Raw genomic sequence first — 27,390 nt, 5'->3', positions numbered from 1 at the left:
AGGAGGAAAGGGTTGGAGAGTGAAACATCTGGAGTTTGGGCGATAAGCCACGACTTTGGCCTTACCTTCAGCCTCCAGTTTGGGTAAACACTTGAAAAAAAAGAATCAGTTCAGGCCAGTATCTTATCTCTTCTATATTTCTAAAAGTTATCTCAACTGAAAATACTTTTGTAAAATTTAGTTATTTGGGGCTGTGCTTTGTTGCTGCACTCTGACTTTCTCTAGTTGTGGCGAGCCCTGGCTACTCTCCTGTTGCGGTGCATGGGCTTGTGGGCTTAGTGGTTGTGGCGAATGGGTTTAGTTGTTCCTCGACATGTGGGATCTTCCCAGACCAGGCATCGAACCAGTGTCTCTTGCACTGGCAGGCAGACTCTTAAGCACTGGACCACTAGGGAAGACCTCATCTCCTCTTGATAAATTATGAAGAAAAGCTCAGGATTCTTTCACCTCTCTCCCTCATCCTCCCACTCTTCCCCAGACTAACACACAACAAGTAGCCAGAAATGAGATTCGCACATTCCTACCCAGAGTCAAGAGGTGCATCCCACTAGCTGTAGTCATGCCCTTTTATTGTTTGTTGTTTTTTTTTTAATTGAGACATGGTGGTTTTTTTAATTGGATGGTGGTTAGTGGTGAGTGGGTTCCCAGGTCCCCATTGTAGGGTTGCGGTGCAACTCAGCAGCTCTCATAATCAGAGGGGTAGAGGTCCCAGTGGAAGCCGATGGCATCAATAAGGGAGCCAGCTCGGCCACTGATGAATCGTAGCACAGTGTTGGGGTACAGGGGGACAGCGTTGAAACTCGTGCCTGTGTCTTTCCCGAAAGACAGGAAGCGGAACTTGTCCGTCACAAAGACCAGCTTTCTCAGGTAGGTCTTGTACTTTCCCGACACCTGGACAATGGATTCCCCAGGGTAGAGAAAGATCTCATCCAGGTCTCCCGAGGTGCCACCCACATAGTCGCTCCACACCGTGCCGTAGCGCACCTGGAGACTAGGGGTGGAGTGAGGAGGGAAGAAAGGGAGACACTGAGTAAGGTGATCAGAATACAGGAGCTGTTGGCCTACAGGCTGAGACCTTCAGACTAGTGACCGAGGTAACAGCCCTGAAGAGTGTGAGGGTTGGATGAGCCCTGGAAGGGCATACACAGAACTTCAGCTCCTCATCTTGCTGATGATCAGGCTCACAGAGGGAAAACAGCTTGCCTGGAATCACCCAGACAGTAAAAATCAGAGTTTGCCTTTGGAGTCTACATTCCCATTGGGCCCCCACCCCTTACTTGAAAGAAGAAAAGGTTTTGTTTTTTTTTTTCCCAAACATCTGAAAGGCCCCCACGAGGGGAGAGACTTGTTCGTGCTGTGCCAGGCTCCAGTGTCAGAAGGACACATGTTTGGGGAGAGGCATCAAGCTAGAGAAGGAGGATGCCAGGTGGGATTTAAACCTTGGGTGGGGGTAAACTAGACAATGCCCAGGTCCCTCAGAGTTTAAGGTATATGATTTACTCAAGATCACACATGTGGGAGTCTTACAGGTTTCGGCAGCACAGGTCTCAAATCCAAGTCATCTAATAACTTTTCTATATCATGTTATCCCTGTGACTTACTGATGTGACCCAAAGTGACTGAGACCTTCCTAATTTAGTAAGATCCTAGAAGGTCGCCAAAGCACAGAATCTCGAAGACGCTTACCCTACGATGTAGTAATTGCTGACTCTAATGCGAATGGCGGTGATGGGGCCATCCAGCTGGTTTCCAGACTGGGAGAATCGTTCTCCTCCCCCACCTCCATATTCTCCACTGTAGGAGGAGGCCCTGGGCTGAACTGGAGGGAAAGGAGGAGTTGGGGGCAGAAATCCCCTGAGAGCTCAGTTTCTGCCCATCACCCCTCTTCCTCCCACAACTCGGTTCCAACCACCCCAAGTCAGCCTCTGAAAGCCTTGGCTGCTCGCAGTGCGGGCGCCTGTCTTCCCCTGATCTGTCCTGGACTCCGGGCTTCTCGCTTACTCTCTGTGGCAGAGGCTGAGGCACAAAGTAGGGCGAGAAGAGCAGCAGTCAACATCCTGGGGCTGGAGTGAGAAGAAAGGAAGTGAATAGTCGCCCTTATCCCCTCGAAGGCCATTTACCCAGGTGCCTCTGACCTCCAGCTGAGTCTTGGGGTTCTTGGTCCTTCAATGCAGACCTCATCCACTCAGTCTTGGGGTTTGAAAGAACTGCCCATAGTCTCTAGTCCTGTTCATCACAGATACTATCTTATGTGTCCTTAATCCCTCTCCCTCTCCCCTGTCTGGCTACAACCAACCCTCCTCTTCCCTCCCAGGCTAGATCAATCCTGACTTTCTATCTGGATTAAGCTGTGTCGACCCCTGTTCCCTCCTAGCACAAAGCAGGAAAGGAATTTTCTAAAGAAGTGAGGGACTTCCCTGGTGGTCCAGTGGTTAGGACTCCGCACTTCCACTGCAGGGAGAACAGGTTCCATCCCTGGTTGGGGAACTAAGACCTACAAGCCACATAGCAAAGCCAAAAAAAAAAAAGTGGAGGACATCTCCAAATTATAGAGATGGTTGAGTTCATCAAACCAGGAGTCTGAGAAAAGCCTAAAGGAAGTCGGGCTGGGGTAGATTGGCCCAGCTTGTGGGGCATCTGGGGCATAGTATAAATTCCTAGGTTGGTCCTTTTCTCAAATTGGAAAGAAAGGAGCATTTTAGAGCATTTATCTGTCACTTGGAGAGTGAACACGGTAATAGAAGAGACAGCCAGTATCACCATCCAAGCAGTTCTGGTGGAGATGGGATAGCCCAAGAAGTTTGAGAAGGAGCTGGAATCAGCTCAAGATATTAGATCCCAGGTGCCTGGTCTATTTGTCATACCTCTTTCTCTGCTAACACAAATCTGGCCATGGGTGTATCCCCGGTGTCTCCAGCCCTACAGTTGAGATCCAGACATCTTTACACCTAAGACTAGCTCCGATTCAGATGCCCCAGGTAGTTGACACCCAGGTCTCTCCTGCTGCTCAGTCTAGGAAGTCTCTTCTTCAGCTGAGCTTGAATTTCCCCCTAACTCAGATCCAGGAATCCCTGTCACCCCTTAGCCCACACCTCTGTCAGCCCTTACCTGGCAGTTTCAAGTGCAAAATAGCCCCCCTAGAAACTTCCAGATCTCTTATACCAAGTCCAAGCCCTCCCCCTGCTGTGTGAACCTCACCTCCTGAACAAACACGACCAGACTCCTAGGATCAGTTGTCAGGCAGGATCTGGAACTTATCCTATCCTAAGGGTTACAGGTGGCAGGGTGGGGCCAACTCTGGGCCAAGGCCTAGATCTCAGGAGAGGCAGAATAAACTTGAGAAAAGATCACCAACCGAGAGACCAGCAGCTGTGTGCGGGCAGCACTACTCATCACCTGGTGCTATCGAGGGTTCTCCCTCCCCTGTTTGATTTCTGCTGGTGCCCTTACCTGCAATCTGCCCTCTCTCAGGATAAACATTGCCCTCTCCAGGCATTTGAAATATAGACTGTCTTGGAAAGGGATCACACTCCCAACACCTTATACTATTTGCTGGGCAATTTTTTTCTCTCCTCTCATATTTTATATGAAAAAATTCAAAGTACAGAAAAGTTGAAAGAATATACAGTGAACATCCATATGCTCACCATGTAGATTCTGTCATGGTTAATTTTTTTATTAAACTGAGTCAGACGAAACAAAGCTCTACTTCATTAAAAAATAATTTTATGTATTTATGTTTGGCTGTGCCGGGTCTTCGTTGCTGCACCGGCTTTTCTCTAGTTGTGAGGAGCAGGGGCTATTTTTCGTTGCAGTGCGCAGGCTTCTCACTACAGTGGCTTCTGTTGTTGCAGAGCACAGGCTCTAGGGGGCGAGAGCTTCAGTAGTTGCTGCAGGAGGGCTCAGTAGTTGTGGCTCGTAGGCTCTAGAACACAGATTCAGTAGTGATGACAACGCATGGGCGTACCTGCTCTGCGACACGCAAGATCTTCCAGGATCAGGGATCGAACCCATGTCTTCTGCATTGGCAAGTGGATTCTTTACCACTAAGCCACCAGGGAAACCCTCTCATGGTTAATATTTTGTTGTACTTTCTATTTCTTCCAACCATCCATCCTCAATCTGTCAGCCTCTTCACAAACTTTTTCTCTCTAAGAAGAGTGACTTGAGGCAACACCTGCAGATCCCCCTCCCCGGAACAGATAGTCAGTTTAGTGGGCAAATGGGAAGCTGAGGAAGAAAAGCAGACAGGACCTCCCCGGGGGGCCGTGCTGGGCCCTCAGGACTTCTGGCACCATAGCTGAATCTGCCTGGCACTGTAGCCCACACAGGGCAAAGACTCCCTCCTGTGGGTCTGAAACTTCCCACGATTGGTGTCATCGATTTCTTCTGTCAGCCCTTCTCTTCTGGGACCCCTCCAGGACTCACCCTCTCACCCACTGAGGTAACAGGTCAGAAGGACAGAGGCCAGGGAGGGACTGGAACCATTAGCCTCGGTTATTAATAACCAGGAGCCCAGCATTCAGAGGACAGGCTCACCATCTGGTGCTGAGGACCCATCCCAGGAAACAAAGGAGCCCCACCCTGGGGAGCCGGAAGTAGGGCGGGGCTCCTGGTGAGGAGATTCCGAGATCTAGGAGGGCAGTCAAGGATGAGCTGTGTGATCTCCCTTCTCCAACCTTCTGCGTGTCCTGGTGCCCACTTTTATCTCATTCCAGCCATTGTGTCCTCTTATGGCTTTTGTCTTTCTTTCAGTATTTATTGTTTATTTGGTTGTGCTAGGTCTTAGTTGTGGCATGTGGGATCTTTCCCTGACCAGGGATTGAACCCAGGTCCCCTGCATTGGGAGTGCCAGAGGCTTAGCCACTGGACTACCAGGGAAATCCCAGCTTCTGTCCCAGCAAGTGCAGCTTCCTTGCACTTGCCTTTCTCTCCCGATTCTCTCTCCTTCCTTTAATGTCTTGATCTTCGCCTGACATCTCCTATCCCAAGGTTTTCTCTTTATGTTCCCTCTCTCAGTGCCTTTTTCCTTCTGTTCTTCTCTTCCTTCCTTGTCTCTTTGTCTCTCCCCAACTCTCTCTCTAACTCTGCCCTCACCCCTCATTATCACCCATTTCTTTCTTCTTTAATAGGGGCACATCACACAGTCTGTGAAAAAAATACTGGAAATCAAAGATGGCAGCTCAGAGAGATCTGAGCGGAACACCTTGGGAAAACTCCTCCGGGACCCTCAGAATAATCTCTTACATTGGTCATAGGTTCATTTTCATGCACCCACCCCAACAATGCTGTGATCCAGGGTCTCCTCTCTGCCTGCAGACTGGGTTCTGGGTTCTGGGCAACAGTTCCTTAGCACCCTCTCCAGCATGACGGAGATGCCCTTCCTCCAGTGGGAGGGGTCTCAGGGTTCATCCTCTGTCCTCCTGGAGGCAAGGAAGGCCCCTGTGTAGCTGATGCAGGTAACTCTAGAGCTTGCTCTGATGCTGCACCTCAGGAGCCAGAAGGAAGAGGCAGAGGCCATGGAACACCAGGCCCCCCTCTGCTTCTACCTCATTAGCTCCCCTTTGAACTCTTTCACATTTAACCCATGTGCCAGCTGGGGACCTACCTGTCCCAGTCTATGAGCAGTGAAAAGCACACCTGCCCTGGTCCTATAGACCAGGAAAGTCCAAAGCCTTCCCAAGCTTTCTGCTCTCCCAGGCAACTTACACTCTGTCACCGTCTCCTTCGCCCCCTTAGCAAAGCAACTCACTCAACATATGTTTATGGAGCATCTATAGGTTGGAGGCACCACCCCAGATGTTGAAGAGATAGCAAGGAGGAAGAGATTCAAATCCCACCCCTAAGAGCTTCCACTCCAGTGAGCGCGTGCATGAGTGCTAAGTTGATTCAGTCGTGTCTGACTCTTTGGGACCCTATGGATCGTAGACCACCAGGCTCCTCTGTCTGTGGGATTCTCCAAGCAAGAATACTGGAGTGGGTTGCCATGCCCTCCTCCAGGGGATCTTCCCAACCCAGGGATCCTTCCAGTGGGGGTGGGTGGGTGTTGTCAAATGAACAACGACATCACTGTAGGAGGTGTGCTATGAAGAAACCGTCAAATCAGAGTGAGAACATGAAGAGGGATAGGGAGGCTGCTTCTCCAACTTGGAGGGTTCTCTGGTCCGTAACATTTGTGAAGAGACCTGATTGAAGTCATGAAGAGAAATACAGCTATTTGTGTGAAGAGTGGACCAGGCAGAGGGAACAATGAATACCAGAGCCCTGAGCAGGAAGCACGTGGGATGGGGAGGGCAGGGTGGCTGGTGGTAAGTGAGGGAAGCAGGTGGGAGGCAAGTTCTGGGCAGTAGCCAGTGGGCAGAGGATTCAGGGAGAGGGAGATGTGGTCAGAGGTTTGGAATCTTTCCGAGAGTGAGGGGAGCCACTGAAGGGTTTTGCCTTTCAAAAGCGTTCCTTGCAGGACTTCCCTGGTGTTCCAGTGGCTAAGACTCTGAACTCTCAATGCAGGGAGCCTGGGTTTGAACCCTGATCAGGGAACTAGTTCCTACAGGCTGCAAATGAGCGTTTGCATGTTGCAGCTAAAGATCTCTCACGTCTCATTGAAGATTGAAGATCTTACATGCTACAACTAAATAAACTAAATAAATTAACTTTTTTAATATTAAAAAATGTCTAGTGGGCAAAGGTGACTCTGCTAAGTTGCAAAAGGGGCTTCTACCCCCTACCCCACTGTTCTTCATGCCCTACACGTTGCCCCTCAGTGGCCTACAGTTGGCTCATGTTGCTCCAGCTACTTAACATGCTCTCCTCTTTCTACCCACCCAGTACCTTCTACCCTTAGGACAGTCTGCCGTATCACCACCACCACCACCACTGCAGCCACTCCGTGCGCCCTCCGCCACAGCTTCTCTCCTCAGCTCCCTTCTCCCAGGCTCTGAACTGAAATCAAGCTCCTTTCTCTGACCTCCAGCTGTGCTTCCTCCATCACTTGTTATCGTTCAGTAGCTCAGTCATGTCTGACTCTGCAACCTCATGGACTTCAGCACGCCAGGCTTCTCTGTCCTTCACCATCTCCCTGAGTTTCCTTAAACTCATGTCCACTGAGTCGGTGATACCATCGAAACAGCTCATCCTCTGTCGTCCCCTTCTCCTCCTGCCTTCAGTCTTTCCCAGCATCAGGGTATTTTCCAATGAGTTGGCTCTTCACATCAGGTAGTCAAAGTATTGGAGCTTCAACTTCAGCATCAGTCCTTCCAATGAATATTCAGGACTGATCCCCTTTAGGATGGACTGGTTGGATCTCCTTGCAGTCCAAGGGACTCTCAAGAGCCTTCTCCAGCACCACAATTCAAAAGCATCAATTCTTCGGCTCTCAGCTTTCTTCACAGTCCAACTCTGACATCCGTACATGGAAAAACCATAGCTTTGACTATACGGACTTTTGTCAACAAAGTGACCTCTCTACTTTTTAATACGCTAAGTTTGTCATAGTTTTGCTTCCTAGGAGCAACTGTCTTTTAATTTCTTTTAATTTCCTCCATCACTAATATGGTTCTGATTCGCCTGCACTGTAATTTACCTGTTTTCGTGAACTCCTCTACTGAAACAGGAGCCCCTCCCACAGCAGGGACTATGAATCCACCTCTGAATCCTGGCTCCTGCATCTTACCTGCCCCAGACCAGGTGTCCTCCAGAAAGGACTGTCAAATGCCTTGGCTGCAGCGAGACTCCTAGGAAGTGTACCCCCCGCCCCCGTTTCTTCACGTAGCTAAGCCTTTTTTCTTGCAGGGAGGGCATGTGGGTGTCCTTCAGTTTCTCATTCACAATTCCTCTGGAAAAATTCTGTATTCAGAAGAATACTGGGTGTAAAGGCAGAATTCTGTGTTGAGGTCCTCCATTCAATACTTCTTAGTTGTGTACATTTAAAGAACTCACTTCATTCTGGAGAGCCTATATTTCTGCATTTACCAAATGAGAAAAAAATCTCCAGATCAACGCAAATCCTAAAGTACAGTGTTTCTCAAACTGTAGATCTTAAGACACTGGTGGGCCATGAAATCAATTTAACAGCTCAGGACCAGCATATTTTAAAAATGGAATAGAAAAGAAATGAAGAGAGCAGAGCATGTAACAAAGTTAAATACTGTGGGCTTTGGAGGAGCTTTTTTGGCTACTCGGCTCGGGGAATCTTATTTCCCCAACCAGGGAGCAAACCTGCAGCCCCTGCAGTAAAAGCATGGAATCTTAACCGCTGGACCACCAGGGAAGTCCTTACATTGTTTTTTGAAATAGTGCAGTTAAACACTCTGCATATGTAGTGGGTCACAATATAAAATGTTGCTTCCTGTTATGAAATGTAGTAAAAAAAAAAAAACTTGAAAAAAAATGATATCTACTTCTGTTAAAGGGTAAGGTTCCTGTAGAGTTCATTGATATAATAATGCATTTGGTTGAAAATTATTAGGCTAGAAGTCTAGACCCTCTAGGGCAGTAACTAAAGTGGCTCTAGATTCAGGTAGGTAAATGTACAATGTTAATAATTTTTAAAAATTGAGATACAATTGACATATAACATTATATTAGTTTCAGGTATACAACATCATGATTCAATATGTGTATATATTACAAAATGAGTTAATCACTTTTGAAATCAGAAACCTATAATAATGTACCAAGAATTTGTGGACAGACTGCTGTATTATGAAGAGACATGCATTTAAAGCCTGATTCCAGTTTTCACTCTTTTCATTACCTACTGAGCCTCGGTTTCTTCCTCTGTAAATTGGAGATAATGAGATCAACTTTTGGCAATAAACCTGGCACGTGATCTGTACTGAGTAAATGTGTATTCTCTCCCTTGAGAATTTCACAAAACATGGCCTTCCTTTTTGATCTCTTCAAGATAAAGATGGTTTAGGAGGCCATATCTTTTTCATCTGCAGTTAGCTTTATCTTAAAGCTTGGCTCAACTTGAGTTTAGATCCTGGAGATCTTGTCGAATGCATCATAAGACTGCAAAATAATTTTGTGTAAGTTGGCTTGAACAACTCAAATTAAAGTCACTTGGGAACCTGGTTTTAATTTTCTTTTATTGAGATATAATTACACAGTAACTTTTTTTTTAACCTGTTTTTGCTTTCTCTTACTGAATTGCTTTATCCACTGCAACTTTTTATTTTTCCCTTTGTTTAGTTTTTTGTTCCCTTTAATCTGTTTTGCTCCTCTTCACAAAAATAATCACTCTCCAGAACGTATAACAATATAGTATTCAAAGGGATGAAATCCCTGTCCATCTGAGTTGTAAATCAGCCAGTGCTCATATATGCTGGATAAGTTGCTACCTATGTGGGAGTCATTCCACCACAATGCCCTCTTTCTTGCTTTGTGTCAGAAAGAATTCAGCTAAAAATAGGAGCATGTTTGGTTTCCTTGACACATCACATGAGGTTCAAAGAGTCATCTGCGCTCATGCGTGATGTGTTCTGCAAATGCATTAAGACAGAGATACTGTGAGGTGCTGGTGAAGAGTACAGTGTTGGCATTCAGCCACCACTGCTCAGATGGTGTGTGCCCGGGGCAAGTTACTCATTTATTTATTTTTAAACAGGAGAAAATCAAAGTTTAATAACACGTATATATGGGAGAGAGTCAGAAAAAACTGAGTAACTCACCAAAGTGGCTGTAGCCCTGCCAGCCTCATCTAAAGACAAAAGATGTTAAGGGTGAGAGAGTCAGCTCTGGGAGGTGACCAGAAAAAAAAACACGGTAAACAAGGAGCCCAAGCCAGTCAATCTTAAAGGAAATCAACCCTGAATATTCGTTGGAAGGACTGATGCTGAAGCTCCAAGTAAACAAGGGTGATTGTGATGCAGGTTTAAACATTGTCTTCTCTGAAGATAAGAATTTGTAGAGAGTTGATAATAAAATTATGGAATGCTTTACGATTTTGCTTGGCATCCTTGCACAGGGGCCTTGCTAATCTTCTCTTTTTTCCTACAATTTTAGTACATGTGCTGCTGAAGTGAGCACCTGAGGCAAGTTATTTTACTTCTCTCTGCTTCTGTTTCCTCACCTAAAAAAAAGGGTGATAACCGTACTCACCTCTTAGGATTCACTCCAGAACGTGGCCTGGTGCATGGTGAGTGCCAAGGAAATGTTTCTATATGAATCAAGAGTGCACTAGTAAATCAAATGTCTTGTGTTCTAAGGAGGGGCTCCATCCAGTGGAAATGAGAAAATCCTAAGATTCCTAATTACCCCTCACGTTTTAGTTACACACCTAAATCATACATTTCCAGCATTCTGTATATACGCCTTGATTTTGTTCTTTTCCTTCCCAGTTGAATACAGTGCAGACCAACTGCTCATTGCACATCCAGCTGAGAGTCATTGATTTTAGCATCCATGTGCTCACATGCTCAGTCGCTTCAATCATGTCTGACTCTGCGACCCTATGGACTGTAGCCCGCCAAGCTCCTCTGTCCATGAGACTTCCTAGGCGAGAATACTGGAGTGGGTTACCATGCCCTCCCCCAGGGGATCTTTCCAACCCAGGGATAGAACCTGAGTCTCCTGCGTCTCCTGAATTGCAGGCTGATTCTTTACCGCTGAGCCACTGGGGAAGCCCCATTAGCATCCACAGTACTTAGTATGTCTCAACTTTGTCCCTATTGTACCAAGGTCATGAGATCTTGCACGTTTTCTCTAGTATCATCACTTTTTCACGTCCACTCATTTTATGTAAGTGAAGGCAAAATGGTCAACTAGCCACAACTAACCAGACACACAGGCTAAAGTAGCTTGAACTTCATGTGATCAAAAACATTTATTAGGTCACTTGGAAAATGGAACTGGAGTGTCCCACCTGGAGGGACTCACAGCCTTATGAGGGGATGTGGGGATAAAGGAATGTATAATTTTCAGAGTGCAGTGAATGAGAACAGTGGACGGGCATATGGGGATTCAGCCGAGGACAGAGAAGGAAAGGATCTCACCTGTGGCCAGGAAAGTGTGGTCACCGATGATGGGGTAGCAGAAAAGAGAGGAGCTGGCTGAGGTCCATCCAGCACAGCCACTTATCTTGGGCAAATTACTTAAAGTCTCTCTGGACCATCATTAATAAAAGAAGGATAAGATCTGCTTCATTAAAAAAAATGATACAAATGATGGCACTTCCCTGGTGGTCCAGTGGTTAGGACTGCATTTCCACTGCAGAGGGCATGGCTTCAATTCCTGGTCAGGGAACTAAGATTCCAAAATTGGATGGCCAAAAGAAAAAAAAGATATAAATGAACTTATTTACAAAACAGAAACAGACTCAGATATAGAAAGCAAATTTAGGGTTGCCAAAGGGGAAAGGGTTATGAGAGATAGCTTAGGAATTTGAGATTAACAGATATACCCTATTATTATAAAATAGATCAACAACAAGCCTCTACTTATAGTACTTATCTTGCAATGACTATAGTAGAAAAGAATCATTTCATCGTACATCTGAAACATAAATCAACTGTACTTCAATGTAAATAAATAATTTTTTAAAGAAAAAGACCCACTTCAAAGGGTTATTGTTATTATTTTGGCTGCACCAGGTCTTAGCTGCAGCGCTCGGGATCTAGTTCCCTGACCAGGGATGGAACCCACGGCCCCTGCTTTGGGAATGCGGAGTCTTAGCCACTGGACCACCAGGGAAGTCTCAAAGTGTTATTTTAGAGGATTAAATGAGATAGGAAAATGTGCTCAGTAAACTGTGAGGCACATAGAAGACGGAATTAGTTATAGCCAGGAGCAGTGTCATAAGAGGAATAGATAGTTGAACAGGGTAGGATGGTCAGTGGGGGGGAACTGATCATCAAACAAAGTGAGAACCTTCATTACAAGAGGACAGTATCAGGGTAGATCAGGAGGCAGCTGATGATTATCCCCCCAGGCAAGCCGTGAATGGAGCCAAGAGCAGACCATGATATTCATGATGACTAATCTATCCTTGCTGGGGTGGGGATAAGCGGCAAAGGGGGGCCAACTCCACTCTGGGAAGCTGAGAATCAACAACGAAGAGAGCTGGGGCTCCTGCCAAAATCCTCAGCTTCTTCATGGGAGAGAGGAAGAGATTATTGGCTGATGGGGGGTTGGTGGCATTGGGCAGGACCCTAGGGAAGCAGTGAAAGGTTTGGAAGAGGCACTGTCCAGAGGGGAGAGAGAGTTGCCCAGATCCGTGTTAAAGGGTGACTAGACGCACTGACTGATGGGTTGTTTGATTTTCTCCAGTAGGACAAAGGACAAGTGGTTGTATTAGTTCAAGGGGAAAGGCTGGTAAGGGCTGGAAGGAGAGGGGTTGAAGCAATTCACAATGATGTCAAGTTTATAGAGGAAGCAGAGTGAGGTCAGGGAGGGTGGGTACTCAGTGATGGATTTCTGGATGTGGGCACCAGGAAATAGAAATGTCAATAAGCTGGACCAGAGGGTGGAGCGAGAGAAAGGGGAAGCTCAGAGCTTGGGGAATCTGATGGTCAGTGTAGAGCAATCCTTAATGGTAACAAGATTTAAGGTGGTCCCTAATGTGAAGAGGCAGATTCTTCATGGTCTTGAAAGATAAGATGAGAAGAAAGTGCTGAATGCAACTCTTTATGTGAAGTATCTAGTATTATCACCGCAACAGCCCTTCAAGTTGAGGATTTGTGAAAAATGAAAATTCAGACACAAATGAAGAAGATTGCCAAGTCCCTCAGAATTATTTGCCAACACAGGTTCGTCTAGTAAAGGCTATGGTTTTTCCTGTGGTCATGTATGGATGTGAGAGTTGGACTGTGAAGAAGGCTGAGCGCCAAAGAATTGATGCTTTTGAACTGTGGTGTTGGAGAAGACTCTTGAGAGTCCCTTGGACTGCAAGGAGATCCAACCAGTCCATTCTGAAGGAGATCAGCCCTGGGATTTCTTTGGAAGGAATGATGCTGAAGCTGAAACTCCAGTCCTTTGGCCACCTCATGCGAAGAGTTGACTCATTGGAAAAGAATCTGATGCTGGGAGGGATTGGGGGCAGGAGGAGAAGGGGATGACAGAGGAGAGATGGCTGGATGGCATCACTGACTCGATGGACGTGAGTCTGAGTGAACTCCGGGAGTTGGTGATGGACAGGAAGGCCTGGAGTGCTGCGATTCATGGGGTCGCAAAGAGTCGGACACGATCTGATCTGATCTGATCTGATCAGAATTATTAAGATGGGTGGTGGTGGTTTAGTCTCTAAGTCGTGTCTGACTCTTATGATCCCATGGACTATCCTCTGTTCATGGGATTTTCAGGGCAAGAATACTGGAGTGGTTTGCCATTTCCTTCTCCAGTTAAGATGGGAAGCTCGGGTAATTCCCTGGTGGTTCGGTGGTAAAGAACCCACTTGCCAATGAAGGCCGCTTGAAGCTGAAACCCAGAACTCTGATTGCAGTAACATTATTTAAGAAGGAGTCTTTGGGTTTCAGCCAGGATGGGTGACATAAGCTCAGCAGAACGAGAGTGCGGTTGTCCTCCCCAGTGCCTGCTCATGATGCTCTTCTAGCCTGAGGCTGGTGGCCTCCACATATCGCCCAGGAGCCAGGTTCACTGAGGTCCTCCGCAACGTGGACGGGGAAGGTGTGGAGTTGACATTGCCGGAGGAACATGAGTTATGAAGAGGAGAAGTGGATGAACTCAGCAGTTGTAAATTTGGCCACCCACAGTTCCTCAAAAAGTTACCACAGGACTGAGAAATTCTACTCCTAGGTATATACAGAAGAGAAACTGAAACATATGTCCACACAAAAACCTGGACCTGAATGTTTCTAGCAGCTCTACTTGTAATAGCCAGAGTGGAAACAACCCTCCCAGGAAAGGATGAACAAAGAGTGGTACAGCTATCCCCCACGTTTCTTGAAAGTTCGCTTTATGCCACTTCGCTTTTATGAAAGACCTACGTTAGTACCTGTTTTCACTAGCCTGAAGAAATCTGAAGAGGATTTTCGCTTTTACAGTAAAAGGTGAGAGTAATACTGTGTCTCTTTTGTAGCGAGTGGTTATAGAGGCAGCGCTTACCCCACGCCTGGAAGTGGCACAGTCAAGCTCCTTCCCGGAAACTACACTCAGCGTTCAGTCACCATAGTCTTCAATGCTTGTGTGTGAGCATCTGTGCTTTCTCTCTGTTTATTTTTTGCATCCATCAGTAAGATACATCCTAAGATAATGACTTCCTTATTTTATGCCATTTCAGTTTACGAAATGCTTCATAGGAATGCTCTACTTTCAGATAGAGGGGAAAAAAAACCTAAATATTCTATGCTGGAATATTATTTATTCAGCTATAAAAAAGGAAGGAAGCATTGCTTCATGCAATAGGATGGACAAACCTTGAAAACAGTATGTGATATGAAAGAGGTAAGACACAAAAGGCCACAAATTGTATGACTGCATTTATATGAAATATTCACAACAGACAAATTCATACAGAGAGAAAGCAGATAGTGATTGCCAGAGACTGAGGGGAGGAGGCGATGGGGAGTGGGTAGAGGGTTTCCTCCTGGGGTGATGAAATGTTCTGAAATTAGATGGCGGTGATTGCACAATTTTGTGAATACCCTACACACCACTGAATTGTATGCTTGAAAAGGGTGAAATTTACCATATGTGAATTGTATAGCTCAATAGAAACAATGATAAATAAATAAGCTTTGACCACCCAGTGCTGCTTTATGGAGACAGTGCAGCTGTGAGCAGTGAAGTGATGTATCCAAGAGCCATTTGCTACTCCTTGGCATCAGGATGGGAGAGCTGGAGGAAGGATGAACTTGGATGGAGGAGTTTTCTAGAACCAGGATACAAGTGAGTCCTCCAGTTGGATCTCAGGTGACTAATGACCCATAGAGTTAGTATTCCTTTCTGATGAATGGGGCAGTGATGGCCAGGTATGTTGTAAAGGACATGAAGTTTGATGTTTTCTTAAGAGAGTCCACTTTCACCAGAATAAGGCTAAGTATGATCAGGCTCAGTACACATAGGAGTTGGGGAAAGTTGTGGGAGCCTCTTCAGCCCTCCCTTCTCCTGGAAACATCTGGTGGGCTGCAATGCATCAGAAGATGTAGGTTCAGGTATTGACCACTGAAAGCCGCAGACTGGAATATACCTCATTGACTTTCTTAGGGGCACCATGGCAGAAAAATAGGGCCCACAAAAGCCACCACATGGGCAGGAGCCCCACACATACTCAGCTCAACTGATTGCTCCTTCAAGATCCATCAGGTCCAGTTACCTCCAGATGGGGCTTCTGCTTAGGGCTGCAGAGAACTGTTTTTGTGTTTTGTTAAATACTTATTTAACAGGTCATAGCATGCAGAATCTTCTATCTTCATTGCGGCATGCAGGAGCTAGTTCCCTGACCAGGGATTGAGTTGGGGCTTCCTGCATTGGGAGCACAGAGTCTGAGCTACCGGACCACTAGGGAAGTCCCTTTTTTTTTGTTGTTTTAATATCAGTGGCTGGAAACTTTATGTATTTATTTGCCCAATGGCACAGTTTACGAGGGATCTTAGTTTCCTGGCCAGGGATCAAACCTGTGCCACCTGTAGTGCAAGCACCAACTCCTAACCACTGGACCGCAGGGGAATCCCCATTTTAACAGCTTTTAAGTCTACACTGCAGTAGCATCAAGGACAACCGTATTGCTGTGCAAACATCACCATCCTCAACCTGCAGAACTTTTTCATCTCCTCAAACTGAAATTCTAGACCCATTAAACACAAACTCTTCATTCCCCCTCCTCCCAGCCCCTGGCAACCACCAGGGCTCTTTCTGTCTATCAAAGTTTGACTACCCTAAGGGCCTCACATGAGTGGAATCATATAGTGTTTGTCCTTTCGTGTCTGGCTTATTTCACTCGGCATGATGTTTTCAAGGTTCATCCATGACGTAGTATGTTTCAAAAGATCCTCCTTCTATTTTAGGCCTAAATAATGTTACATATAATATAAACAATATTTTTAATATAAACATTTTGTTTATCCATTCATCCATCAATAGACATGTGAATTCATTTGAGTTATTTCTTTTAGCTATTGTGAATAATGCTGCTATAAGCATTAGTGTGAAAATGTGTTTGAGTTTCTGCTTTTAATTCTTTTTTTAAAATTTACTATTATTTGTTAAAATACTTATTTATTTGGCTGTCCCAGGTCTTAGTTGTGGCATGTGAGATCTAGTTCCCTGACCAGGGATTGAACCTGGGCCCCCTGCATTGGGAACAAAGAATCTTAGCCACCAGGCCACCAGGGAAGCCCCCGCTTTCAATTCTTGTGCACATACGTAGATATAACATTGCTGGACATACGGTAATTCTATATTTAATTTCTTGAGGAACCAGTTAAAAGAAAGTTAAGCCTTTCTGTAAGTGATGAAAAACAGTTAAGAATCAAAACAGCCAGTTTGATACCCTGAGAACAAACAAACAAACAAAAACATACCTGTTTTTTCTGGTTTTTAATAATGTTTACTCTTCGAGTGGGCTTCCCAGGTGGCTCAGTGGTAAACAATCCGCCCGCCAAGCAGGAGCTGAAGGTTCAGTCCCTGGGTCTGGGAAGAGCCCCTGGAGGAGGAAATGGCACCTCACTCTAGTACTCTTGCCTGGAGAATTCCATGGACAGAGGAGCCTGGTGGGCTACAGTCCATGGAGTCACAAAGAGTCCAACACAACGATTAAACAACAAAGTGCTTTTTTTTTAAACACAGATTATTTACAAGAAAACAGATAAAACAATTTTCAGCTTTTATTTACTTGGAATATATTTTAAAAAGAAAACCTTTTTAATGCCATGAATACATGTAACATAAAATTTACCATCTTAATCATTTGTACATATCCAATTCAGTGGCATTAAGTTCAGGTTTTATTTTAAGGTTTATAGTCTCATCCAATTCTAATCTCATTGGGTTTCACACAGGTCATAAGACACAGAGCCTTGGGACTCTCTTTCCTCCTACTCTCATCCCTGCCACATTTTGTACTCCTTCTGGCCCTTCCCTCAAAACCACGAGGACAAAGAAGTCTGAGTCAGGCTGCCTTTGTGACCATCCTTTGTAATACACTAACATTTCAACAGATTTTGGGCAGCCCTTCACCTTAAATGGCTGTTATTTTGCAAAATGAAATATGTATTCCTAGGAAGTGTTGTGCTGTATACAGTTTGTATGCCAGAGAAGGGATTTATATCTATAATCCCCCCGTCCTCCGATGGACATGAGGCGTAAGACTTAGGGCACAACATGTAACTTGTTTAGGGCTTATCTGTCCTCTGTCATTGAGGGAGTCGACCTAGACGATCTGTGAAAGGCTCAAAGTCCAGGAACTGATGATGCTCTCCTTGACCCTCAGTGCTAAGGGAAAGGAGCCGAGATGGCAAATGTTCACTGTCTTGGTGGTTGTTGCTCAGTTGCTCAGTCGTGTTCGACTCTTTGTGACCCCATAGACTGCAGCACGCCAGGCTTCCATGTCCTTCACAATCTCCTGGAATTTGCTCAAACTCATGTCCATTAAATTGGAGATGCCACCCAACCATCTCATCCTCTGTCACCCACTTCTCCTCCTGCGCTCAATCTTTCCCAGCATCAGGGTCTTTCCAATGAGTCAGCTCTTCCCATCAGGTGGCCAAAATACTGGAGCTTCAGCCTCAGCATCGGTCCTTCAGTGAATATTCAGGGCTGATTTCCTTTAGGATTTAACTGGTTTAATCTCCTTGCAGTCCAAGGGACTCTCAAGAGTCCTCTCCAGCACCACAGTTCGAAAGTATCAATTCTTTGGTGTTCAGCCTTCTTTATGGTCTATGGTCTCACATCCCTACATGACTACTGGAAAAACAGTATACAGACATTTGAGTATACAGACATTTGTCAGCAAAATGACTTCTCTGCTTTTTAGTATGCTGTTGAGGTTTGTCATAGGAGCAAGCATCTTTTATTTTCATGGCTGCAGTCACCATCCACAGTGATCTTGGAGACAGGCCTAAGCACATTTTTTAACCTGGATCTTTCCCAGAAGCCTGCCATTTTTGCTACCTGAGTCTCACCTCATAGCTATTTTCCAACTGAAACTGGGGCTACATGGTCTGAAGAAAAGGAGATATATGTCCATGAAAAACACGGAGAAGGTAGGGCAAGCAGGAGGGGGTGGGGGCAGATAGCAAGAGCGGGATTGGGGGAGGGCCCAGTGGGCAGGGCAGGGCAGGGCCACAGCAGCCACCTGGGAGCAAGTAGAGGGGGCCACCTTGGTGGTTGGGATGGGCTCTGTCTCTCTTTCTTGGCTTCCGAGTATGTGTTCTGAGGTCTGGGGGCTGGCTATGGGGTGACACCGAGTTCGGCAGAGCTATTGCCCATTCCGGCCCCACCCCTTGCCAGGAAACGCCTCCCCGCCGCAGTGACCACATCCCCCCAGCAGGTTGCCTGGGAAACGCTCCGCAGGGGCTGGGGGATCCAGGGCACAGTTGCCCAGCAACAGGTGGTGCCCTCCCTTCCGCCCTCATGTGAGGCAACTGTCCAGCACCCTCTGCTCACACAGGGAAGAGCGGCTCCGACGGAGAATCAGGAGCCCAGGACCCACCGCCTGAGGTGAGGAGCATAGGAGGCCCCTGAAGATGGGGGACCAGGGGGACCGCCAGGAGGTGAGCAGAGACAAACAAGGGAAACGGGGTCGGGCAAGACTGGGCAAAGCCAGAGAGGTGGGGACGGGGGTAGAGGTGGCACCTGAGACCTGGCACAACAGCAAACCCAGGGGAGCCTGCAAAGAGCAAGACCAGCTCCAAGGAGGGTTGTGAAGGCCAAGGAGCACCCAGGGTGCCGGAGCTGGGCCCACACACAGGGGCAGGGCTGGGATAGGTCTCACTTCCTCACCCGGCACTTCCTCTTCCAGGCAAGACCCAAGCGGGGCTGAGACGGGAGGAGAGGAGCCCTCAGGGCCCTTTGAGTTTGATCTGAGGCACCCTGAAGTCTGGGAGGAAAATACAGCTTCCAGGAAGGGCCTGGGGATTCTGAGCGGGAGGGCCTAGCTATAGACCCAGGTGGGCCCTGACCCTCTGGCCGTCTGGCTCCTTCCCACCCTTTCTGGGTCTCCGGGCTCCTCTGTCTGCGTGGGTCTGTTTCTCGCCCAGATGTCTGGGAGCCCGGCTCCCCTCTGTCTCTCTCCTCCCCGTGTTCACACACCTGCGGCCCCCCTCTGTCTCTCCTGGTGGTATCAACCTTGTCTCAGGCACTTCCTCTCCTGACTGCTTTCTCCTCAGATGCCTCCAACCCCACAGCCGCCCTCAGTGCAGACGGAGGCCTCCTCATGGGCCCCGCTGCCCTGCGGACCCTGCATCCCCATCATGTTGGCCCTAGCCACTCTGGCCGCTGTCTTCCTCCTGGCCACAGCTGTGTTGGCCGAACGCCTGTTTCGCCGCTCCCTCCAGCCGGACCCCAGCATCCGCGCACCCACCCTCGTGTGGCGCCCCGGAGGAGAGCTATGGATCGAGCCCATAGGCACGCCCCGAGAGCGCTCTGAGGACTGGTATGGCTCAGAGGTCCCCCTGCTGACGGACTGTGCCCCAGACCCGCCCGCCCAGGGGGGCACCTTGGAGGCACGAGCGACAGCCCCACCCGCCCCCTCACCCCCACACTCCCCTCCCAGCAGCCTGGTCCCCCAGACCCCACCCAATGCCCGAACCCGGAGCACCTTCTGGGGGCCCCAGGTCTGGGAGGAGAGGCCCCAGGCCCCAGGCCTGGTGAGCTGGGCTGAGCCTGAACAGAGGCCAGAAGCCAATGCATATCCTGGGAGCCCCCAGGCTCGGAGGGTGCGGCCAGGAAGCCCTGATCTTGAGTGGGGCCTGCAGCCTCGGGTCACCCTGGAGCAGATCTCAGCATTCTGGAGGCGTGAAGGCCGAAGCAGCGTGGGTTTATGAATCCCCAGGGCCTGCCTGGAGGATTGGCCTTCCAGAGACCCTGGGGAGAGGCCCAACCTCAGAGGGATCTTAAGATCCTGAGGCTCCCAAGACCTTGAGCTGACACCTGAGGTCCCCTTAGAGGAATGCCCATCCCAGGCCTTTTACTTGTGGATTTCGGTTCCCCTGGATCTGGGCCTGGAAGGCCTGGATGTGGACAGAGCCTGTGCTTCCGCAGGAACTCAGTGGTGTCTTTGCTTAGCTGCTGGGGGCTGTGGCGCAGAGAACTGGATTTGGAGCTGTCTCTGGTGACTCAGGCAGTAAAGAATCTGCCTGTGATGTGGGAGACCCAGGTTCGATCCCTGGGTCGGAAAGAACCCCTGCAGAAAGAAATGACAACCCACTCCAGCATTCTTGCCTGGGAAATCCCATGGACAGAGGAGCCTGGCGGGCTACAGTCCATGTGGTTGCCAAGGGTCTGATACAACTGAGTGGCTAACACTGCATCAGAAGCTGCCAAGATCACACTTTGGATTAAGAACTCAAGGTACCAGACAGGAAGGAAATAGCGTCAACACAGCGGCATCCACCCTTCTTCTGCTGACCCTGGAGTGAAGGGTGCCATAGATGCTGAAGAACAGACTGTGGTGATGACAAGTGCCAGCCACTAGCAGGAGAGACAGGAATTCAGCTTCCCAGGCCCCCATCATCCCACCAGAGCAACACATACAGAGAGATCAACATCCAACAGAGCATCTTATTAGATACAAACTGTGGCTTTGGCCCCCAGCTGGTGACAGGAGGCCCTCTCTTGCCTGCAGTGGGATCTGCAGTCTGAAAAAGGCCAGCAGGCAGCAAGTCCTCTTGAGGCGTCTCATCTTAGCCCTCTGGATCTTATCCCTCCCAATCCAAGGAGAGCTGAGTTTGGTCCAATGCAGAAGGAACGCTTCCTGGAACAAGGCAGCTGCTAAAACAGCGTCCCTGGCCATCTTCCCTCCCAGCTTGCTAGCCAGAGCTGCCCCAAGACGGGCTTACTTATAATGCTCCACCCCACAAAAATGGAGCCCCCATATCTGTATCAGTTGACCTCCCCTTTGGGCATGGGGCCAGGAGTTGGGGGTGGGGTGGGGGCAGGCTAAGGAATTTCCATTCCCTGGGATCTGACATCTCAAACCTCAGTCCTGAATGTTAGGATTTCTGCCATATCAGTCGACCACCTGTACTTTATATTTTTCTTTACACATGGCTTACTGTTTGCTTAATAAATTTATTTTACAAGGAATCTGTTGTGTATCATTTCTGTAAATGGAAAACCAAGTACCACTGGCCAGAAATAGAAGGTTAAACATGGAAATAAATACAATGTAAACAAAGATATCAAGTTCTAAGTAGACTTGATTTCCTGCTGGAGGCATTGACCTAGAGATTTGCCCTTTCTTTGTTAAAAGGATCAACAGTGTTGTTGAGTTGATAAATCCTGTCCGACTCTTTGCCACTCCATGGACTGTAGCCCGCCAGGCTCCTCTGCCCGTGGGATTTCCCAGGTAAGAGTATTGGAAAACTCTTGCCGTTTTCTTCTCCAGGGGTATCTTCCCAACCCACAGATCGACCCAGGGATCAATCCTGCTTTGGCAGGTGGGTTCTTTACTGCTGAGCCACCAGGGAAGCCGTCAGCAGTGTTAGAAAAGTAGCAGACAGTCTAGGGCCATCCTGAGACCTGCCTCCAGACGACAGCCCTGCCCCAGGAGCAGCCATCCTGTGCGACTAAAGGCCGGCCAGGAGTCCCTCCCCCAAGTTCATCCGCACCCAGGAAATGCTGGGGGGTAGAGGCCAACACTCTGCTCTTCCTGCCTGGAGGGCTGGGGAGCCTCCCTTCTCACTGCTTGGATGCCAGAAGTTGGAGGAGCAATCAGGGAATCAACACCCCCTCCTCCCCTCCCACCTAACACTCATCCTGTCTGTGTTCCTCCCAGCCTGGCCCAGGGGGTGGAGGAATCAGACTGGACCCCGCCCTCAGGGAGCTCTCAGTCTCTTTAGTAGCAGGCGTGGGGGTGGAGGGAGGTGAGATAAGACCGGAAGACACGAGTGATACAAGATCAGTCCCATCTCTGTCACTCACGATTGGCTAACAGTGTCACTTCTTGTCACCATCAGCTAACCAGACTGTGTTGTGGAGACTCCACCCACGAGGTGTGAATGGTCCCCCAGGGAACCGAAAGCTCAGAGCTTAGATGCCTGTGCACCAAGGGCTCAGCCGAGGGACAAGGCCCCAGTGCTCCGATCTGCTCTATCACCTGCTCACTTGGAGAAAAGTAATTTTTGTATTACTGGGCCTCACATTCTTTCTTGTGACACAGAGAGAATTGTAAGTTAAACCAATGCTCTTTTGGAGCTCTCCTAGCTGTGACATCTAAAGATACAATATAATGAAAAATGGACTCATACACTCACTTGTGGATGAATGGCATCTCCCTGAGGCAGAGTCCAACTTGCTGTCCCCAAAATCTCCTTTATGTCCCCAGACCCAGAGCAGGATCTAAAATATAGCAGAAGCCCAAAGAAAGGGAAATGGGAATGACTGTATAGATAGATGGATTAATAGATGCATTCATTTTACTCTTTCTCTTTTTCCTTTTTTTTTTTTGGCTGCGCTCCATGGCACATGGGATCCTTGTTCCCCGACTAGGGATAAAACTCACGTACCCTGCCTTGGAAACCTGAAGTCTTAACCACTGGACCACCAGGGAAGTCCTCCTTTCTCCTCTTTATTTTGAACCTCTCTTCATTTTTAACACTGTCTTGTTACTTTCTCATGTTGAGTCCTTCCTTTACACCTTTCAGCATTTAAAATGTACTTCTTCAGGACTTCCCTGGTGGTCCAGTGGTTAAGACTCTGTGCTTCTAGTGCAAGGGATGCGGGTTTGATTCCTAGTCAGGGAACTAAGATCCCACATGCTATGTGGCCAACAATTAAAAACAAATAAACAAAACCATAAAAATAAAGTGTACTTCCTGAGTGGTCCTTTACCTAACAACTCTGTAGTCTTGAGTCAAGTTCTAGAGTGTCTGCTCACTCTCATTTGTAACAGCTGGCTTCCTCTTATGTTTTCTAAGTTGGGGCTATGAACTCAGCTTCAGCAGGGCCTTATCCGTGGAAATCCCATGTGACCAGCTCCAGGGTGCTTCTTTAGAGAGCTTCTCTGTTTGTTCCAGCCAAGGATGCTTCAGGGGAGTCACCAAGCCTGGGCCACATTATTTGTTCATTTTTATTTGGGCTTCCGAGACTATACAAATCGTATAAATTTGAACCCCAGATTTAATGTAGGCACACCTTTGCTTATGAACTCTCAGGGAGCCTTTCCATTGCCACCAGTTCTCAGGGTGTGACCCACCAGTTTCTTGTGTGTTCCCTGGGCTGATAGAAGGGTGTTTTGCTTTTTTTTTTCTAGTCTGCATTTTCACTGAGAGTGTCACCCTTTAAGGGACTGAGCTGAATATTAGGGTCTCAGTTTTCAGTGCCCCAGGTAAATCTTCTCCAAAATATAGGTGGAGGTAAACCCCAAACTCCTTCTTTTTGCCAATATCTGCAACTGTCCATGAGTTCCCCCAGCTCTGGTTTTCGATTTCCTCTTTGTGTGTGGCTCTGGGGGTTCCCCTTAGTTTCTTGAAACTCAGCTGTGCTTTGTAAAGGATGTTTGCTTGATTTTATGCAGCATTTCTAGATGTTTCACAGCAGGCATGTGCTTGTCAGATTAATACCATTCACAATATCACCAAAAACAGACGATTTCCTCTGTAATCAAGGTCAAACCTTCGCAGCTAAACTTATGGAAGGACCCATCTGTCCTAGCTGGCTACATTTGCTCCTCTCCCCATCACTCTGCAACCTGCTGCAGGCTTCTATACACTTCCAGCATTCTCCAGAAACTGCTTTCCCCAAAACCAAGACCTGCATATGTAATCAGTCTCCTGTGAGCATCTTAGATATTTTGATTCCCTAACTGTTTTTTTGGCCACACCACATGTCATGGGGGATCTAGTTGCCGGACCAGGGATTGAAGGCGAGTCCACTGCACTGGGAGCGAGGAGTCTTAGCCATTGGACCACCAGGGAAGTCCCTGGGTCAGATAACGTTTCATGTTCCTGTACACTGTGGAATATTTTGCAGCATCTCTAGTTGTGAGGAGATGTCTGCAGGCATTGCCAAATGTCACCTGGGGTGGGGTGGGGAGGGGAACCAACCTCTCAGGTCTAAGTGACACATTTTAATCAGTTAACGCACCTGCACACAGAGCTTGCAGACTGTCAGGGAAAGGCCCACTGGGGAACTAGACCCGCTCAGCCACCAGGTAGAACCATGCGTGCCTCCTCTGACTGATTTTCAGGGGCACCAAGAAAGGATTAAGATGAAGAGATAAAACAACCAACCCTGGAGGAAATGATAGGGATAGAATTGGATAGTTAAACAAGTAGTTGTAGAAGTCCCAGTAGGGACTATAGATAGAGGAGGAAACCTAGGAAAGTTTGGGAGGGCATTGTAAGTTAATGATAGCTCAAGAAAGCTACTGGGGGAAGGAAATGGCAACCCAGTCCAGTATTCTTGCCTGGAGAATCTCAGACAGAGGAGCCCAGTGGGCTGCCGTCTACGGGGTTGCACAGAGTCAAACACGACTGAAGAGACTTAGCAGCAGCAAGAAAGCTATTGGAACATTATTCAATGACGCAAGCTTGCTTAATTATAAAACCATAAACAAACCCGCATTTTATGCCCCAGGCCACTAATTGGAAGAAATGTCACCATTCTTTCTACTAACAAGATGATCCTAGTTTGACCTCATAGGGTCAGACACTTTCCTTCCTAATAAAAACCAGGACCTAATGACGTATGCCTTACATCGGTATCTCCGTCTACCTGAAGAAGGCGGTCTTCTCCCCTCCCCTTTTTTTCATTGTAAATTGTCTCCCACTCAATCCTAGGGGCAGAGCTTCCTCACTTGCCTACTTGCATCTCTTAAAACCGCTTTATATTAATAAATCTGCTTCTTGCTATCACTTTGCCTCTTGCTGAATTCCTTCTGCACTGAGACACAAAAGTAAGTCCCAGACATCGGGTGTGTGATTCTAATTAAAAAATTGTGGATTTAAGTTCCAAACTGGGTTTTTGCTGGGTTCAAGTCCCAATCTGATGTAAATTGTTTCAGAAACAAATAAGATAATACACCATGAAACCAGCAGACGCTTCTAGGAAGACAGTGCGTCACAATGTCTCTTGTAATTGAAAATTATAAATTATAATTTGGAAATTGCAAATTTGATTGCCCAAATGAAAAAATTAATCAAAAGAATGTATGGGTGGAAAAGGTTTTTAAACATCTCTCAGGATGTAGAGGAAAATAAATGGAAAACATGTAAGAAATGTTAAGAGATGAAGGATCAATTCATTTAATATTTACCTAGGGCCTTCCCTGGTGGTCCAGTGGCTAAGACTCTGTGCTCCCAATGCAGAGGGCCTGAGTTTGATCCCTGGTTGGGGAGCTAGATCCCACACAGTACAACAAAAATGGGAGGTTCTGTGTGCCACAACTAAGATCTGGCTGGGTCTTAGAAAAAGCAAAGGAATTCTAAAAATCATCTACTTTTGCTTCATTGACTATGTTAAAGCCTTTGACTGTGTCACAACAAACTGTGGAAAATTCTTAAAGAGATGGGAATACCAGACCACCTTACCTGCCTCCCGAGAAACTTGTATGCAGGACAAGAAGAAACAAAGCCAGACATGGAACAATGAACTGGTTCAAAATTGGGAAAGGAGTATGTCAAGCCTGTACATGGTCACCCTGTTTATTTAACTTATATGCAAAGTACATCATGCGAAATGCCGGGCTGGATGGTTCACAAACTGGGATCAAGATTGTCTGGAGAAATATCAATGACCTCAGATATGCAGATGACACCACTTTAATGGCAGAAAGCAAAGAGGAACTAAAGAGCCTCTTGATGAAGGTGAAAGAGGAGAGTGAAAATGCTGGCTTAAAACTCAACATTCAAAAAACGAAGATCATGGCATCCAGTCCCATCACTTCATGGCAAATAGATGGGGAAACAATGGAAACAATGACAATATTTTCTTGGGCTCCAAAATCACTACGGACAGTGACCGCAGCCACGAAATTAAAAGACGATTTCTCCTTGGAAGTAAAGCTGTGACAAACCTAGACAGCATTTTAAAAGCAGAGACATCACTTTTCTGACAATGGTCTGTATAGTTCAAAGCTATGGTTTTTCCAATAGTCATGTAGGAATGTGAGACCATAGACCATAAAGAAGGCTGAGTGCCAAAGAACTGATGCTTTCGAACTGTGGTGCTGGAGAAGACTCTTGAGAGTCCCTTGATCTGCAAGGAGATCAAACCAGTCAAATCGTAAAGGAAATCAACTCTAAATACTCATTGGAAAGACTGATGCTGAGGCTGAAGCTCCAATACTTTGGCCACCTGATGCGAAGAGCCAACTCATTAGAAAAGACCTTTATGCTAGGAAAGACTGAGGGCAAGAGGAGAAGCGGGTGACAGAGGATGAAATGGTTAGATGGCATCACTCAATGGACATGAGTTTGAGCAAATTCAAGGAGGTAGTAAAGGCCAGGGAAGCCTGGTTTATTGCAGTTCATGGAATCGCAAAGAGTCGGACATGACTTAGTGACTGAATAAACAACAGAAGAATTATACAGATTCATCTGTATAATTACAGATTACAAAACTATCTGGCACTCAGCAAGGTGAAATTCACCACATCTCGAAAGCAGTAATAAGTGAAAAAGACAGGAGAAGATAAATGAACTGTCAGAAAAGATTATGGATTTTTTTGGTTCTATTTTAATTATTGTATCCAGAGCATCACAGAACTGTTGCCTCAGATAGGCCACAAACACAGTTCTTTTGCATCTTCTACCTTTCCCCCAATGGGCCTGTCATCCTTTGGAATTAGATTGGAATTTAAAAATGCAAGACTTGGTCTCGCCCTTGAAATCTTCCATCCATTTGGATAATTACTATACCAATAATACAAAAATAACTTTAGTACAATCCTTTACCTAAAAAGCTGCCAAAGCTCAATGAATTCTCCTTCTGGCTCCTAATATTCCGAGAAAACAAAGCAAATCATGCAAAAAATAAAATAGATATTTGTGGTTCTTGGTGAGATTACAGTTCAGTTCAGTTCAGAGAATAAACAGAGCCCCCCATTAGAGTATAAACTCCATGAGACCAGGGCTTTTTCACTGTTTGCTCATTGTTGTATATCCAGCCTTTAAGGAATCAACATTGTTCTTTCCTTATTTATTTTTGGCTATGATGGGTCTTAGTTACTGCAAGGGCTTTCTCTAATTGCCGTGTGCAGGTTTCTCATTCCAGTGGTTTCTCTTGTTGCAGAGCATGGGTTCTAGAGCACAGGCTCAGTGGTTGTGGAGTACG

At 46.9% G+C, this 27,390-nt stretch overlaps 2 protein-coding genes and 1 non-coding gene across 5 annotated transcripts; 1 reads left to right on the top strand and 2 right to left on the bottom strand.

The window, feature by feature from the left end:
* Positions 1-290: 290 nt before the first annotated feature.
* Positions 291-2,056, bottom strand: ZG16 (zymogen granule protein 16). Its single transcript, XM_086375584.1, has 3 exons — positions 2,002-2,056; positions 1,687-1,819; positions 291-991 (listed from the first exon to the last, which is right to left on the bottom strand). The coding sequence occupies exons 1-3, from the start codon at positions 2,054-2,056 to the stop codon at positions 676-678; spliced, it is 504 nt and encodes a 167-aa protein (XP_086231710.1). The 3' UTR covers positions 291-675.
* A 7,866-nt stretch (positions 2,057-9,922) lies between these two features.
* Positions 9,923-10,029, bottom strand: LOC147345150 (U6 spliceosomal RNA). The gene has a single exon (XR_015155112.1). It is a non-coding gene; the product is annotated as a U6 spliceosomal RNA (small nuclear RNA).
* An 8,376-nt stretch (positions 10,030-18,405) lies between these two features.
* Positions 18,406-21,201, top strand: C25H16orf54 (chromosome 25 C16orf54 homolog). 3 transcript variants are annotated; one of them, XM_086374979.1, is made up of 2 exons: positions 18,406-18,615; positions 19,284-21,201. In XM_086374979.1, the coding sequence occupies exon 2, from the start codon at positions 19,284-19,286 to the stop codon at positions 19,938-19,940; it is 657 nt and encodes a 218-aa protein (XP_086231105.1). In that variant the 5' UTR covers positions 18,406-18,615; the 3' UTR covers positions 19,941-21,201. The 3 variants fall into 3 exon arrangements, with proteins under 3 accessions (XP_086231105.1, XP_086231104.1, XP_086231106.1); XM_086374978.1 differs by having other exon boundaries at positions 18,476-18,668; XM_086374980.1 differs by lacking the exon at positions 18,406-18,615 and adding an exon at positions 18,941-19,064.
* The last annotated feature ends 6,189 nt before the right edge of the window (positions 21,202-27,390 follow it).

Source organism: Bos grunniens, chromosome 25 (genome assembly GCF_055505025.1).
Source record: "Bos grunniens cultivar Pamir isolate PY7600 chromosome 25, Bosgru_T2T1.0, whole genome shotgun sequence".
In the NCBI taxonomy this organism is placed as follows: Eukaryota; Metazoa; Chordata; class Mammalia; order Artiodactyla; family Bovidae; genus Bos; species Bos grunniens.
Note: the sequence above shows the minus strand (reverse complement) of the source record. Positions and strands in the feature narration are given on the sequence as shown.

What these genes read in the sequence shown, in the direction of transcription:
- ZG16 (XM_086375584.1), bottom strand. Translation starts at nt 2,056, where the DNA reads ATGTTGACTGCTGCTCTTCTCGCCCTACTTTGTGCCTCAGCCTCTGCC. An exon ending in CTCAGCCTCTGCCACAGAGA is followed by an intron (nt 1,820 to 2,001) that starts GTAAGCGAGAAG and finishes CTTTCCCTCCAG; the next exon opens with TTCAGCCCAGGGCCTCCTCC. An exon ending in AGCAATTACTACATCGTAGG is followed by an intron (nt 992 to 1,686) that starts GTAAGCGTCTTC and finishes CTCCACCCCTAG; the next exon opens with TCTCCAGGTGCGCTACGGCA.
- C25H16orf54 (XM_086374978.1), top strand. Translation starts at nt 18,642, where the DNA reads ATGGGGGACCAGGGGGACCGCCAGGAG. An exon ending in ACCAGGGGGACCGCCAGGAG is followed by an intron (nt 18,669 to 19,283) that starts GTGAGCAGAGAC and finishes CTTTCTCCTCAG; the next exon opens with ATGCCTCCAACCCCACAGCC.